The sequence below is a fragment of the Phascolarctos cinereus genome, unplaced genomic scaffold, assembly GCF_003287225.1.
Source record: "Phascolarctos cinereus isolate Bilbo 61053 unplaced genomic scaffold, phaCin_HiC Scaffold_5;HRSCAF=322, whole genome shotgun sequence".
Taxonomy (NCBI): Eukaryota; Metazoa; Chordata; class Mammalia; order Diprotodontia; family Phascolarctidae; genus Phascolarctos; species Phascolarctos cinereus.
In genome coordinates, this window is record NW_027555958.1 from 14,235,395 (window position 1) to 14,251,512 (window position 16,118).

Genomic DNA, 16,118 nt, shown 5'->3' on the forward strand with positions numbered 1-16,118 from the left:
TTGGTGCTTTGCTCCCTGCCCGAGCCGGCCCTGCCAAACACTTTTTTGGAGGCTTCTGGGCTTATGGTTTTCTCCAGAATGAGATACTCCAGAGTCCTCAGGCCCTCCTCCACACGTGGTGGGGCTTTCAGAGTAAGAAGGACGGGCTGAGAGCCACGTGGAAGTCACCGACTGATAACGTGTTTTAGCAAGAGCTTTCTGGGGTTGTTATCACCATCGTAATACATGAATGATTCTATTGAGAAGCTGACAGAAAAATAATGTTCTCCTCTCTGTTCAGTTTACAGATGACCCGACTCTTGCCATTTGCAATGACAGCGGAGGTTCTGTGTTTGAGCTGACATTTAAGTAAGAGCATGAGGCTGCATGATGAGATGAAACGGGAAGATTAACCAGGGCTTAATGTGGTAGAAAACAGAGATAAGATGCAGGCAGGCCTGGAAAGCTCACAGGATGGAAGCAGGCCAAGGAGCCTCTCAGTGGATGAAGTGCCTTCACCAGCCTCAGCATGACCAGTGTAGACGTGCTTTCGCTGTCTCGGAAACATCCTGGTCCCTCGCAGCTCTCTGTGAAATGGGCAGAATGAAACCCAGACACGAGAAAGCATGAGGGAGAGATTCCCAGCTAGGGAGAGGGCAGGAAATGTTGGGTCCCACCCCTCCCCAGCTGTCTTCTGGAGACACGCACAACACAGCTTAGAATGGCTTCGGCAGGTTCTGGATTAAGAGGGTTATGGTCGTCAGTCTAGAGCCAGCCCCTCATTCCATCGGAGAGGAGGAATGGCTGTGCAGAGGCACTCCATGCCCGAGGTGGGATTTGAACCCAGGGCCCTGACTCCAAATCTAGTGTCTACACCCCCTGTCACTCTGTACCGTATGGGCAGAGGAACTTTTAGTGACAGGAAAGGAACTAAGCTGGAAGCACCAGTGCTTTTATGCTTATTATAGTAGTTTTCTCTTACTATTCTTATAGCAGCAGCAATATTTTTTTTATCATTTTCTATTGATCAGTCTTTGAATTTCAAAGATTGACTTTTACCTGGAGAAGATATTTTCTACTATTTTGCAAGCCTTCTCAGAATGCCAAGAGCTGGTAAGGGAATGGTGGCCCTCCCCTATTGAGCAGAGTTTGAGGCGCATGGAAAACAGAGGAAGATGGGACTCCTGCTGCCTCAGAGAGCTGAGCTGGCTGCCTGCACTCTGACTTGGCCCACTTATAAGAGCTCGCGTTTGCATGACGTGCCTCAAGGCTTTCAGATCTCTTTACCAACCATTTTTCATTTAAGCCTCAAGCATTTTACAGATAAGGAAACTGAGCCTCAGAGAGGTCAGGTGGCAGCTGTTGGTCAGGCAGCTTACGTGTGGAGGAGGCAGGGTCTGGACCCAGGTGTCCTGTTGTGGCTGCCGTCCTTCTCAGGTCAAAGCAGCGCACGCCCCAGATTTTCTCCTTGTTGGGAAGGCCTCTGCCCGAAGGAGGGGCAGGGCACCATTGCTCTGTTACAAAAGGTGTCGGAAGACGACTCTTTTCCCTTGGCTTCACTTCTCGTCGTCCTTGCCCTCTGCTCACTTTGGTGGTGGGGTTCAGGGCTGGGCCGATAACGGGACAGTGGCGTTTACTTCTCGCCGTCTGAGCGTTTCGGGGCCACGAGTTCCTGCAGACACGGCTGTGGGTTCACAGAGCCAGCCCTGCAGTGAGGTGGAAGCCCAATGAGGTGCCGCTCGGGCAGGAGTCGGCCCTCAGGCTGCCCCTGCTGTGGGCACGCGGAGCCCCCTCGCAGCTGGTGCCTCGTCCATCCCTCCAAATAGGGTTGGGGACAGTTCATTTGTGTCTTTGCGTGGAACACAGTAGGCACTTAATCAAGGCTTCTTGGATGATTGATTGAGATCAGTGTCATTGACTCCATGCCCTTCGGTACTCTCTGCTTGTCCTTGGCCTAAGCCCTGTGTCTCCAATCAGAAACTAAGCTTCTTGAGACCAAGAGCTGTCTTTCTGTCTCTTGTATCATTTATAGCAGCTGGCACAGTGCTAAGCACGTGATGGTTGATTTTGATAAAGAAATAAGAACACCTCAAACCACCTTTTGGTGTATTCCTCCTGCATTCTTCCTTCATGCTTTTCAGGCGAGTGATGGGAGTGAGAACCTGTGAATCCCGGTGTCTGTTCAGTGGGTCCAAGGGGGAAGTTTGCTGTATCGAGCCTCTTCATTCCAAGGCCGAGCTCAAGGATCATCCCATCACTCAGTTTTCCTTACTGGCCATGGCATCCTTAACTAAAGTAGGTCTTAGGAATGAGAAGATGTGCGTTCAGAGTCAGAACATGATCTGAAGATAATTACAGAGTTTCTCTTGAGAAAAATCATGTGTTTATTTCATTTCTTTTCTCTCAAAGATATTGGTCATTGGACTGAAACCATCTCTGAAAGTGTGGATGACTTTTCCCTATGGACGGGTGAGTAAGGGAGTCATTTTCTTGTTGGCAGGAGGAGAAGGGAATGTGGAGAACGTTGGGAACGTGACTTGTCCTTTGAGTGTTGCTAAAAGCTCTGGAGCATGACAGCAGGGGCTTTAGGGAGCCCTGTTCTCTCTGAAGGCCAAAGCCCTGGCCTCCGAGCCCCAGTTCTGTCTTGTGGGCTGCTCTGGAACACGGCGGAGGCAAGCCTATCCTGCACCTGCTTCTCAAGCTCCGATGTGGGGGTGGTGCTGCTTGCTTTTCCCCTGCTGATGGCAAAGGGTTTGTGCTTCTCTGTTCGTAAATAACTGTTATTTTTGTTAGTGCAGATGCTCTCTTTGATTCCTTTTCACCTAAAATTCTGAAGGTGCCCAACTGTCTTTGCATTGGTGTTTGCACCCATAGAGCTTAGTGGCGCACTCGGCCCCGCATGAACAGTTCATGAGGGCCTGTCCCTTCTCAGTCCTTCGTGTACGCATCATTCTGAGAACAGTGAAGGACGGCGCATCCAGTCCTCAGTAGAGAGAGGCCAAGGAGGCACGTGTGTCCTAAACTGATCTTTGAACATTAACGTTTCTACCAAGATGGCTGTGTCTGAGCATCGTCCTGGAGAAGCTGAGAGCAGCTTGTAAGAGAGGTGACCTTGGGATGCCTTGGCATCAGAGGCTGAAGCCATTTCTGTAGCCATCAGAACATGGCGTCTGTAGTGTGGAGAGGTGAAAGGTCAAGTCAGAGGGAAAGAAGGGAAGTGTTTCCTTTCCGCCTTACAGGGAAGCTTTGGCTTAGTAAAAAGAGCACCGCATTTCCAGGCAGAAGCCTTGGGTTCAAGGCCCAGCCCAACCGCTCCCTGGTGGGGTCACACTGGCCATGAGCTTCAGACTCTTTGCCTGTAAAATAAGGGTCATGCTGGCACCTGTCCCGCCTTCCTCCCAGGGTTGTGTTAAAATGAAATGAGGTTATACACACATGCATCTCTGTGTACTCTACATGTATATATGAATATATGTGTTTAGGTATACATTTATATGGGTGTGCACATATGTGTGCTTTATGTGTGTCTGTGCATATTATATATGTGTAGATGCATATGTAGCAGGTACGTACATATTATGTCCATCCATCCAGCCATCTATTGGAAGTGGCAGAGTATTTCCTAAATGGGATGGTAGCTCGTCGCCATGGAGACTGATGCAGCGTCAGCAAGCCCTTCCCCTCCCTAGGTCTGTCATGTGAGGAGCTCGCGGGCTGGCCTCTTGATCGATGGTCTTGGAGTCAGCCCTCATGGTCATTTCCATCCTTCTAGTGGTGATCTCAGGCCTGCCTCCTGTGTGGTGACATCTTGTGCTCTCTGTCCATTCGTAGGATTGATTTTTGTTTCCTTTTGGCTTAGATGGATCCCTCCAGTGTCCCGCTGCTGGCCTGGCATTTTGTGGCAGCCAATAATTACGTGAACCCCACATTGGCCTTTTGCAGAGGAGACGTCGTTCACTTTCTGTTGGTAAGCCCCGGTAGGGGAGCGGGTCTGCTGTCCTGGAGAGACCAAGTACCCTGACATCTACTTCCTAACTCACCTGTTTTTAAATAGTGCATCCACAAAACACGCATTGTTGTGGTGGTGTCTGGTTTCTGTAACTTATTATTTAGCTGTGCACGGTGTTGTCGTGTTTAATGGGGCGGCTCCGTTGTCTACAAGCAGCGTAGCGGCCCTGGCGTTTGGGACGTGGGCTCAGGGCCTGTCTTTGTCACTTCCCCGCTTTGGGCCTTCGTTTCTGTAAAATGAGGGGATTGGCCCAGAGGGCCTCCAGAGTGATTCCCAGCTGTCACTCTGAAACTGTGTTCCTTGATGGTGAAAAGTTGGCGTAAGCGTCTTTTTAGGCCTTCTGCGCCTTCCCTTTTCCTGTGGCCTCCCACTCTTTCATCCATGGGTGGCTTGTCTCAGTCGGGTCTCTCTCCAGGACTTCTTTCATTTGATGTCCCCCCTTCTGCCTCTTGTCGCTTGATGGGCGGAGCTGCCGGCAGCCCCCTCCACTCTTCTTTGGAAGCTCGGACAGACGCACTGGTGTTTTAGACCAGAATTGCCATCGGCTGCCCAAAGCACTCTGCTTGGCCAACCAGGGTGGCGTTTGGGCTCTTCTGCATTCTGGCACTTGATTTACAGCCATTAAACTCCGTGTGAAGCTATTAGAGTTAATGTCCTTCCCTCCCTCCAACCATCTCCCATTATCCCACATCAGTAACGTGTTTTAATGGGCTGTGTGGTGATGGTTTTCATTGCCAGCCATCTCCTTTTCTCCCTCTTATTCTTCTAGCTTTGTATGAATTTGTTCTAATAAATGAGAGGGGGAGAGTGTGGCTTAGTGGGTAGGGAGCCAGTCTTGAAGCCCATGTAATCTGGGTTCAGTCCTACCCCAGACATGTGTGGGCTGTGTGAGTTTAGCCCCTTGGTGCCCCGGATGGAGCAGATGCTTGTCTGCATGGGCAAAGGAAGCTTCCTCACCTGAAGTTCCCATACCAGTACAATCACAGATCCTTTGCCTGGCCTTACCCTTTTCTCTGTCCAGGCAGTCAGTGATCTGAGTGTGCACAGAGGTGTCCAGACTACTCCCCACGTCACTAGTGAGTCATTTCCCACCCGTCTCTTAAAAATAAAGTCAATTTCATGTGGTGTTAGTCAGTGTTTGCCACATCTGGCACTTTCGGACTATTTTCTGTCTTTTGCTTACTTGTGTCTCCAGTGCTTAGCTCAGTGCCTGGCACATGGGGGTGCTTGATAACTGTTGGGTGGCTGTTTTCTCCAAGGAAGCATTCATGCTGTTCAGGCGTGAGGCTCCTGGGAGGGCTGCGCCCGTCTTTGGCCTCTCTCTCCTCACTTCTGATCCAGCCGGGTTTTTAACCATCCTTGCGTTTGCATTGAAGTCACCAGATGCCACCATGTATTTGATTTAAGTAGGAAGATCTTAACTTTGTTCTTTATAGAACTCTCACTCCCTTTTCATCCTCTGCAGCTGATGTTGGCACATGAGCTGCAGTAGTTTTCTTGGTGGTCTTTTGAGCATACTCATCATGGGCACCAAAAGATAAGAAGACCAGATGGCTCCTGACGTGATGTTTCTTTTTGCCCATGGGCACCAACAAAAGCCTTTCTGCCCCCACTTCCATTGCCTCTCCGGGGGAAGTCATCCTTCCACTTAGGTGCAGCTTCCTTCTCTCACCTCATCTTGTTTATGGCCACGGTGTTCCTCCATAGGTCATTAGTCAAAGAGCTCACCAGTAACTAAGTTCACATTTATAGGGGGTCTGAAAACCGTGATTCTGGGCACACTTTGCTCCCTTTTCCACTGCCCTGACACCGTTTCTGCACAAGACTGAAGGCCATTTTGTAGTTTGCTTTGGGTCATGAGTGGTGTAGACCAAAGAACTCATCACCTAGGGGTGTGCCTCCTAGTGGTAAGCCTGGCTGTACTTGGTGAGGCTGATCTTTGGAAAGCCGGTTCTCTGTCAGGACCTTTCTCAAAGCCCGTGCACGTGGAAGCCTCTATAGAGCTTGTGTATCCCTGGCTGAGCCTCCAGGAGCCTGGGGTGGTGCCTAGGCTGGGCTCTGTGGGGTCTGACGTTTGCACTGTGCCATTCCAGACCCAGACGTGGTACTGAGGAAACCAAAAATGGAAAAAAGCAGCAAGGGTTACATTAAATATATGGAGGGGCACCATTTGAAGGGCATTGAGGTATCTAAAGATGGGGACAATATCAAAGGCGTGGTGTTATCATCAGAGAAAGATGACCCATGCTTAACTATAACCTATGAGCTGACTTTTTCATCTCTTTAAAATTTTCATAAAAATGATCTTCACATTGATCTCAGGCTTCTTTGATGGGCTCTTAGAAGGGAATGGGAAGGCCTTCAGTTCCTTGGCTTAGAAGGCCATATCTGTGCATCACACAATTGATGGAAGGATGTAGAGAATGGAAGACCCCACTACTGTTGACTTCAGAAAGGTATTTGATTTAGTAGAACAAAATGCTGTCTAAAGGCTGTCCCTAACACAGGGTCTCCCACCGTGTAACAGACAAAACCTTTTTCAACTCTGGTCATTACTATCAAGAGAGGCATAAAACAGGGACACACGTGCTTGCCAAAGTAAACACCAGAGGTGTTCCTTCATCTGCCACGGAGGGGATCCCACTCAGAGTTTGGGTCACGGAGGGATTCCTCCAGACACCCTCCATTTGTGGGTGACACCGAGTTGGTTGCATCAAACCCCATAACATTGTTGAAGCTCCTGGGTGAGATTCATCATTACTCTAAAGAGCATGACTGAACTGGCCACCCAAGAAGAGCCCAGTGGACAAAGGATGCCCGTTGTGTAGACCAAGTTGGACAAGCCACCAGTGGAGGTCGTCCATCCATAGCCACATCTTGGACAAGCACTAAAAATGATAAGTGAATTGGGCCTACAGTTGAATACAAGGGGGGAATTTGTCTGGACTGCCTTGGAGAAATGCAGGGTTCTTTTGGTGGCCCCCAGCTCCTCTCTGACATGAAGGCTCATCTCATTTCTACTGTTGGTTTTCCATATGTCTGTAAGACACCAGCTGAGGCTGCCCCAGAGGGCAGCGGTGAGGTGCGTGGTTGGCGTTCGCAGGCGGCCACACGTCAAGGAGAGGAGTTACACAGAAGCATCCTGAAGCAGGGCAGAGATATGTGAGTGGAAAAGAAGGAAGATGAGCTGGCCAAATGCAAGAGTGAAGGATAACTGAGGCCCAGCTGCCATGCACAGTGGTGAACACGGGGGAGGGCAAGGGCGAGAGCAGCCAGGATGGGCAGATGCAGAGGGGACGTGGCTGCAGTGCCGCAGTGAGCACACAGCCGTCGGAACAGCTGAGTGTTGGCAGTTTCTAACGGTTGGGGAGGCAAGCTGTCTCCTCTTTCATCTCCATGCCAGTGAGTGAGATGGCGTTTTTTTCAGCCTTCTGTCCCTTTGTCTACTGAAGAACAGATGTTGTTGTATACACATGCATGTATAGGTGTTTATATAAGCACAGTTATGTTTTGTGCATGTGTATGTACATGTGGCACACACATGTCCTCACAGACGGATGAGTAAGCACCCTCAGTAATGTGAAGTGAGCAGCCAGCCTAGAGGAGAAAGCGTTCCACCCCTTCTGCCCCCTCTCCCAACGCGCAGACAGTAAGAACTATTCCCTTTTTGGCACAGGTAGGGCGACCTGTACTTTACCTGCCTATTCTTGTGGGGGATCTGATAGAGATGTGAGGCCTTAGGGGCTGTGGCCCAGGAGGATGAGGTTGCCTTAGTTTCTTGTGATGTGGAACACTGAGCAAAGGACCAGAAGTCCTGAGGTTTATCTCAGGAAGATAGGGCTTAATTAAAAAACACATCAGTTTGTGGTCGTCGATCCAGTATGTAGGCTGTGACCAGCAGGATGAGGAAGAGAGGGCATAGAAGGATGCTAGAGCATGGCTGGGGACCAGGAGGGCAGAACGAGGGGAGGTCACTGGGAACAGGAGAGGTGAGACATAAATGGGAAAGAGAGTCGTGGCAAGGTGTGGAGGGCAGAAGAAACATGAGCCACCCACAAAATGTGCTGGGAGGGCCGTGCGCTGGCAAAGAGCAGGCATCCCGAGGCCCAGGCCTATCGCACATCAGAAAACTGATGTGAAACTGAGTTCATCTGGATTTTGTGCGAGTGAAAACGGATCTAGCTGCACCCCAGACCAGCCCCGACCACTGCTTGGCTGACCCATGTGCTGAGCATTTCTGCAAAAACTTCCATCCATTTCTTAACTTAAATCAGAGCGGTATTCCTGTTGGACTGTGGAAAGGCCAATTTTGGCAGGCTTTCTAAAATATTTTCAATAGCAAAAAAGTGGGGTTTTTTAAAGTTAAATATTAATAAATTTTGTTTCAAAATGGCAGACACTTCCCAACACCTTTCTTCCTCCTGTGAAGTATTTATCCCCTGAAAATAGGGAGTTTATCATTTGCTAACAGGAGGGAGGAATATTCTCTGTAACAGCTTGGACAGCATAGTAGAAATGTGACCTTGTATTTGGCCAGGGTTTTCTTGTTTCTCTGTGCTTAATTTATTTACATTATGGTGTTTGTTGTATATGTTGTTCTTTTGGCATCGTTTTCTTCACGATGTATCACTTCATACAGATCTTTCCATGTTTCTTTTAATTCTTCATATTTATTTTTCTTATGTCACAATAATATTTCATCATATTCATACAGCGTAATTTATTCAGCCATTTTCCAGTCATCAGGTACATTCTTTCCTTTGCCCCAGTGTGCTGCTTTGAGCCTTTTTGTACACATGAGTTTGTTTTTTTCTTGTCATCACTCCCTTGGGGTATAGTCTCGGTACAAAGGAGTCTTTGGGTCAAAGAGTATAAACACCTCTTATCTCTCTGCCTTTGTCCAGACTGTCCTCGATGCCTGGAATTCACTCACTCTTCATCTCCGTCTTTTGAAATCCCAAGTTTCCTGTAAGACTGTTCCAGCAAGACCTTCTATGTGATGCCTTTTCTGATCCTCTCCCTCCCCCGCTGTCCCAAACTGCTAGTGACACACACGCATGTATATTTGTATTGCCTCTCATTCAAATGTAAGCTCCTTGAGGACAGGGACTATCTTAATTTTGTCTTTGTATCTGCAGCACTTAGCGTACCTGTCACATAATAAATGCTATTAAAAATTGCTTGTTAATTGATGAGTGCAAACAACTTAATAACTTTTCTTGCATGATTCCGTATTGTTTTCTGGAGCCATTAGGCCAATTCACAGTTCCACCAGCAATGAGTTAATCAATGTGCCATCTTTCCATGGGTCTATCTCTCTTTGGAGCTTTTCAAGCCCAAATGGGGGTCGTGGGCATCCTTGCTTTCCCCTGACATTACTGGGGAAGCTTCCAGTGTTTTTCTGTTGTAAGTAACATCGACTCTTGGGTTTAGGTAAATATTCTAATCATGCTAAGGAAAGGTCCTTTTATTTCTGTGCTTTTAGCGGCATCTTTTAACAAGTGCTGTATTTTGTTTTAAAGGATTTTTCTCAATCTTCCTATGTGAAGTATTTTATTACTTTGTTTTTAATATGATTAATCAGATTTATAGTTTTTCTAATGTCAAACTAGCCTTGTGTTCCCAGTATGAATCTAGCCTGCTGATGGTGAAAAGCTTTTTTGGTTATCAGGAGTCAGCTAATATTTTGAAGAAGGCTACCTGGTAGGTTCGGTGGGAAGAGAACTAGCCTTAGAAGGAGATGACCTGGGTCCAGATGCTCTCTCTGATGCTTATTTCCTGAATAAGCTTAGACGGAGGTGGCGTGACCCCTCCGGGCCTTCCTGGCCTCCTCTCTAAGCCAGATGGCCTCGACAGGTCCTGGCAGTTTGAAATCTCAGATTCTTATTTTTTTATCCATCTGGCCTCCTTTTCTGTTCCTCCCATGGTGTTCTCGCCGTCTCTGGAACCAGGACCTTTGCTATCCGTCCCACAAGCCTGGAATGCATTTGCTCCTGTCTTGGCCTCAAAAAGTCCCTCTTTTCATTTATGACGTAGCTCAAGGACCATCTTCTTCAGGAAATGAGGCCTTCCTGACCCCCCAACCACCTTCCCTCCCAAACTGCCTTTTAAAGCGCTTCATGTATGCCTGCATTTATTCCCTTTATAAGTCTGCGTGCACGCTTCTTGTCTCCCTCATTAGACCGTAATCTCCTTGCAGACAGGGCTTGTTTTGTTCTTTGTACTTCTGTCCCTAGGACCCAGGACTGTGCTTGACACGCAGTAGGCGCTTAATGAATGCTTGTTAAATGACTGAGAGAGCAGGGACCTGGGCTCAGGGAGACCCAAAAGAGGCTGGAAAGTGCTCACAAGCCGTGCTGCACTTGGACGTTTGGGGGGCCCCAGGTTAAGCCGGTTCTGTTTTTCCCTGTTATAAATCTGGTTCAGTTTGAACCATTTATATACTCAGTTGTAATTAAGGCTGTTAATGTTCTTAGTCTGAGCCTGTGGTTTGTTTGATTTGTCCTCAGGTTAAAAGAGATGAATCAGGTGCCATACACGTCACTAAACAAAAGCATCTGCACCTGTACTATGACCTCATCAACTTCACTGTAAGTACTGGGGGGGGGCGCATGTCAGTAGGGCTTTGAAAGGCTGCCTGGGCCCGAGGTCACTGGGCGGTAATGCAAGGGGCCCTGGGGCCCACTTCCCATAGAGGCTCCCCCCCCCAGCAGCCTGCTCTACGGGGTTCACAGTAACCAGAACCTGGTCCAGTAAGTTTTGTGTCCTGCTGACAAGAGGAAAGGCAGATTGGGGGCAAGAGTTTAAGTGGAACCTGCTCCTGGTCCTTGTTCTGTTCCCTGCCCAGGCCTCTTTTTTCTCCTGAAGTTGGCCTGAGGGCTGCTATTGGTCATGGGGATGGGATGGCAGCCCCCGTCTGCTGAGTGAACCCGTGCCTCGGTACTTCTGTGGCCTGGACTCAGGGATTCCAAGTGTGACCCTGGGCAAGTCATTTAGCCAGTCATTAAACATGGATTAAGTGCCTGCTGTGTGCCAGGCCCTGTACTAGCTGCCTGGGCATACACAAAGGAAGAGAGAAAGATGGTCCTTGCCCTCAGGCAGCTTACACTCTAACAGGGAAAGACAAAACACAAAAGGAAACCAGTCAAAGGGTGGGGTGGGGGTGGGGGGAAAAGGTACCCACAAAGGGGTGGAAAAGTCAGTCAGAGAAGTGCCAAGGTAGTGCAGCCACGTGGGAAATGAAATGTCTGAACTGAGCGCTCTCCTTAAGTGGAGGTTTGGAGCTCATCGCCCCACCGTGGTAGGTAAATGCAGTAAAGGTAAACTGAGGTACATACTCAGAGCAAAACCAGTTTATTAACAGTGACACTTATAACTGTTAACAAAGAGGGTCAGACAGGCCACCACAGTAAGGCCAGCCACCCAGTGACAAGGGGGGGAACCTCTTTATTGACACTCAGGAAAGGAGGGGGTAACTGGGTAGTTTTGGAACCTTGCAGTTGGCTGTCCTGGGAAGAGTGGGTTGGCATTCAGGTGTGGCTAATCATGGCCCTCTCTGACAATCAAGGAGTGTTAATTGTTTTATGAGGCTCATTCATCTGCCTCTTGTGATCTTATTTATTTATTTGTTTGTTTGTTTTATTAATTTATTTTGATTTATCAGCGACCACTTCCATATGCTTTTGAGTTTAAAATCTTCCTCCCCACCACCCTCCCCAAGATGGAGCACAGTCTGATACAGGCTATACATTTACGTTCCTATTAAACATATTTTCACATTAGTGAAGTTGTAAGTAAAAATTAAAACCAATAGGAGGAACCATCAGAAAGAGGAAACAAAACTCAACAGAAGAGAAAAAAAATGAGAGCGATTCAACTTCCACAGTTCTTTCTTTGAATGTGGACAGCATTTTCCATCACGAGGCCTCTGGAGATGTCTTAGATCCTTGTATTGCTGGGAAGGGTTAAGTTTATCTTTTTTTTTTTTTAGGCAGTTGGGGTTAAGTGACTTGCCCAGGGTCACACAGCTAGTAAGTGTCAAGTGTTTGGTCTGAGGCCGGATTTGAACTCAGGTCCTCCTGACTTCAGGGCTGGTGCTCTATCCACTGCGCCGCCTAGCTGCCCTGGGTTAAGTTTATCAATATTAGTCATCGCACAACGTGGCTGTTATTGTGTATAACGTTCTCCTGGTTCTGCTCACTTCACTCAGCATAAGACCATACAAGTCTTTCCAGGTTTTTCTGAAGTCAGCCTGTTCATCATTTCTTATAGCACAGTACTGTTTCATTACATTCACATACCACAACTTGCTCAGCCCTTCCCCAATTGATGGGCATTCCCTCAATTTCCAGTTCTTTGCCACCACAAAAAGGGCTGCTAAGAATATTTTTACACATGTGGGTCCTTTTCCCATTTGTATGATCTCTTTGGGATACAGCCCTAGAAGTGCTATTGCTGGGTCAAAGGGTATGCACATTTTTATAGCCCTTTGGGCATATTTCCAAATTGCTCTCCAAAATGGTTGGATCATTTCACAACTCTGCCAACAATGCATTTGTGTTCCAGTTTTCCCACATCTTCTCCAACATTTACCATTTTCCTGTTTTGTCACATTGGCCAATTTGATAGGTGTGATGTGGTACCTCAGAGTTGTTTGCCTCTTATGATCTTGGCTGGAAGACCAGAACCCCCCAGGCTTGCCGTCTTCCCCCATGGGGGACATTGGGCCTCCCCTAACTGTACAAGGACAGGCAGGAACAGACGACATGTCTTGGCAGGGATGGCATTAGGGTAAGCTGGTTGGGGCTCACAGACTATAAGCCAGTGGCCCCAGGGCTAATGTGAGCCACGTTCCCTCCCGGCTGCACAGAGGGAACACCACTGTCTTCCTGAGCCAGGTGGGTTCAGACAGTAGCAGTCAGAGGTGGGGTTAGTTTTGATCTTTCTGTAACCCTCCAGTCGGAGAGACACAGGTGGTGAGGAAGTAGGGCACCAAGGCTGGTGGTCTGCCTGGTATTGCGGGACCACGTTTTCCCAACGGTGAGTTTCCTGAGGCATGGCGAGAAGTCAGTCAGGGACGTCCCCAGGTAGAGCAGCCAGCTGAGAAACGAGGACTCATTTAACCTTGATCTGCCTCAGTTTCCTCATCTATAAAATGGAGGTGATACTAGCACTTACCTCTCCAGGGTTTGAGGAACAAATGAGAACTCATGTAAAGCACAGTGCCTACCTAGCACTGGCCCATGGTGGAGGCTATATAAATGTTAGCTGTTATTGTTATGAGGGCAGCTGGGTGGTGCAGTGGGTAGAACCTGGAGCCAGAAAGATCTGGGTTCAAATGAGACCTCAGACAGTTACTAGTGACCCTGGGCAAGTCAGTTAACCCTGTCTGCCTCAGTTTCTTCATCTGTAAAATGGGCTGGTGAAGGAAATGGCAAATGGCTCCAGTATCTTTGCCAAGAAACCTCCAGAATGGGGTCATGGAGAGTTGGACACGACTATAAATGACTGAACAACAAATTATGATCATCAGCGTCATCATCGTTATTCTCATACCTGCCTGAGGGTGTTTTCTTAGCAGTGTCTCAGACCTAAGTCCTGTCCTGGCCCCCACTGCTTGCCCACAAACTCAGAAAGGAGAGAGCTTTAGCTTGTGTTACTTTCCTGTGCTCACAGTGTGACCATTGCTACGCCAAGCCTCAGCCTGGGGGGGGTCATCATGGCGGGGGAGCATCCCCGGCCTGTTCCCTTGCTGACCGCCCCTTCGGCCGGGTGCTTGGGTTGCAGTGGATCAATTCTCGCACGATCGTGCTCCTGGACAGCGTGGAGAAGCTGCACGTGATTGATCGGCTGACGCAGGAGGAGCTCGAGACGGTGGAAATGTCCGAGGTGCAGCTGGTCTACAACAGCAGCCATTTCAAGTCCCTGGCCACGGGAGGCAACGTCAGCCAGGCCCTGGTACGCAGGTGGAGGGTGGGTGCCAGGGAGCGGGAGGCCCCCGGCCCCGCTCACCAAAGACAGCTGAAAACGTGGCGTGGCCCCCTGCCGGGTTGAATGATTGAAACCATTTCACGGGTCCCAAACCAGCATTTTTCAAGCTGGGCCCCTAGGATTTCACAGAGTTCCTCCAGGACCCGCGGGTGGTGGTGGTAGGTTCTCATAATAATTATTTGTTGAATTGATTTGGGAAGCTAATAATGACAGGCATATTCCGCTCCATGACTCTAGGCCCTGCCCCAAAGTTTGGGGTTCTAGCACATTAAAAAAAAAATATGGCCATGTCCCATAGCCTCCAGAAAGAACATATGAAGGGTGCTGGGCCTGCAGGAAGAATCCAGCTCGGTCTTCCCACACTGGGGCAGGCCCTTGGAAGCCACTCAGGTCATTGTCTACTCTGTCCTCCTTTATTTCTGTGTAGGAGTTCATGCTTGGTTTTTGTAAGCAACGGGCTGTTTTTTTTGTTGTTGTTGCTGTTGTTTTTAATTGGCTGAAAGGGAAAAGCTCCCAGTTCAATGACAGAATGCTGCCAGGATTTCCCCTGGAGTTATGATGCTCTGGTACTCTCTGGAGGAGATCAGCCAGCCCTCTGCCCAACCAAAAAGCTGTACATGCATGGATCTGGGGGTGTACAGATAGGAGCGTGTGGGTTTTCTAGCAGATTTATTTAACGTGATCTCTGTATACCTTGCATTCTTTCACACTGAATAGGACTCCTGTGTGTCTGTCCTAATGCATGTGGTTGTTATTTTTCTAGGCTCTTGTTGGAGAGAAAGCCTGTTATCAGTCCATCAGTAGTTATGGCGGTCAGATCTTTTATTTAGGGACAAAAGTAAGTGCTGTCACTGTGTGTGTGTGCGTGTGCGCACGTGAGTGTGTGTGCTCATGCATGTGTGCGCGTATGCATGTGTGTGTGCGTGTGGTGTGTGTGTGTGTGTGTGTGTGTGTGTGTGTGTGTGTGAGATGGGGGTGGAGGGAAGGGTCGGCAATGGCCGGGAGATTGCAGAGACGATTGTGGAATGTGGATGGTGGGGGAGTCTTTGGCTGTGGGGTCATTTACATCATCTCTAAGATGAGGAGTTTGGCCTGAATGACCTCTCAGGCCTGTTCCGACCTCTTCACAGCTGTGGGGTTCTTCCCCAGTCATTGCGGGGCTCTCTGACCCCCTTGTCCAGGGAGACTTACCGGCTGTGCTGGGAGATAGACTCCTGGAGAACATGACACCGTGGGACTTGGACCATGGGGGTCCCTTGGGAAGTTCTCATCTGGAGTCTGACACGTGCTCCTTGTTTTCTCTTGTTTTCAGTCTGTTTATGTGATGACGTTGAGGAGCTGGAGAGAGGTGAGTCTGAGATGATGGATGAAGACACGGAATGAGAGTGACGTCATCCTCTGTCTTTTCGGAACCTTCAGGCCAAACCGTCCAGCAAGAAATAACTTAGTTTTGGGGCAGCTAGATGGCGCAGTGGATAGAACACTGGCCCTGGAGTCAGGAGGACCTGAGTTCAAATCCGTCCTCACATACATAATACTTCCTAGCTGTGTGACTCTGGGCAAGTCACTTAACCCCAATTGCCACACTAAAAAAAAAAAGAAAAAAAAAGAAATAACTTAGTTTGCTGAGGCCGAGAGTCCCCATTTTCGTGTCTTTTCATGTGTAGACCAAGTTTATGTGGCCATTATGCTAGTGAGCCCTTTAGAAAAAATATTGACTTAAGAATAGAAAACACGGATGATTGAAATCGCCTGTGATAATAGTAAGCTGCGGTTTCTGAAAGACCCCAGGCAGAGATAATATAGAAATGTGAGTCACAGCCTGGCCGGGAAGGAGAGCAGGCTGGCCTGAGGGGCGAGTGTGAGCTGGGCCTCTCAGTGGTCCAGGCAGCTCTAAGACTAGGAGTTACAGGCTCTGCCCACTCAGTACCAGCACATCTCCATGTAGGGGATATCAGAGGAAACACAGGCCGGACCCTGGGCATCTCCCAGAGGGCTGCAGCATCTTCCCTTCTTCCCTTGCAGAGAGTGGATCATCTCCTGAAGCAAGAGTGTCTGACAGAGGCCCTGGCTCTCGCCTGGTCTTTCCATGAAGGGAAGGCCAAAGCTGTCGTTGGTGAGTTGTCCCTGCGGGCTCCTT

At 48.8% G+C, this 16,118-nt stretch overlaps 1 protein-coding gene across 11 annotated transcripts in view; it reads left to right on the forward strand.

Annotated features, from left to right (window-relative positions):
- The window catches only part of VPS8 (VPS8 subunit of CORVET complex), a 191,689-nt gene that overhangs the window by 46,839 nt on the left and 128,732 nt on the right, over window positions 1-16,118 (forward strand). For all 11 annotated transcript variants that reach the window (XM_078154678.1, XM_078154687.1, XM_078154685.1 and 8 more), the window contains exons 11-19: window positions 281-348; window positions 2,121-2,274; window positions 2,389-2,448; window positions 3,839-3,946; window positions 10,498-10,578; window positions 13,775-13,945; window positions 14,742-14,816; window positions 15,291-15,326; window positions 16,004-16,094. In XM_078154678.1, the coding sequence (XP_078010804.1) occupies window positions 281-348; window positions 2,121-2,274; window positions 2,389-2,448; window positions 3,839-3,946; window positions 10,498-10,578; window positions 13,775-13,945; window positions 14,742-14,816; window positions 15,291-15,326; window positions 16,004-16,094 (844 nt within the window). The remainder of the gene's footprint in view (window positions 1-280; window positions 349-2,120; window positions 2,275-2,388; window positions 2,449-3,838; window positions 3,947-10,497; window positions 10,579-13,774; window positions 13,946-14,741; window positions 14,817-15,290; window positions 15,327-16,003; window positions 16,095-16,118) is intronic.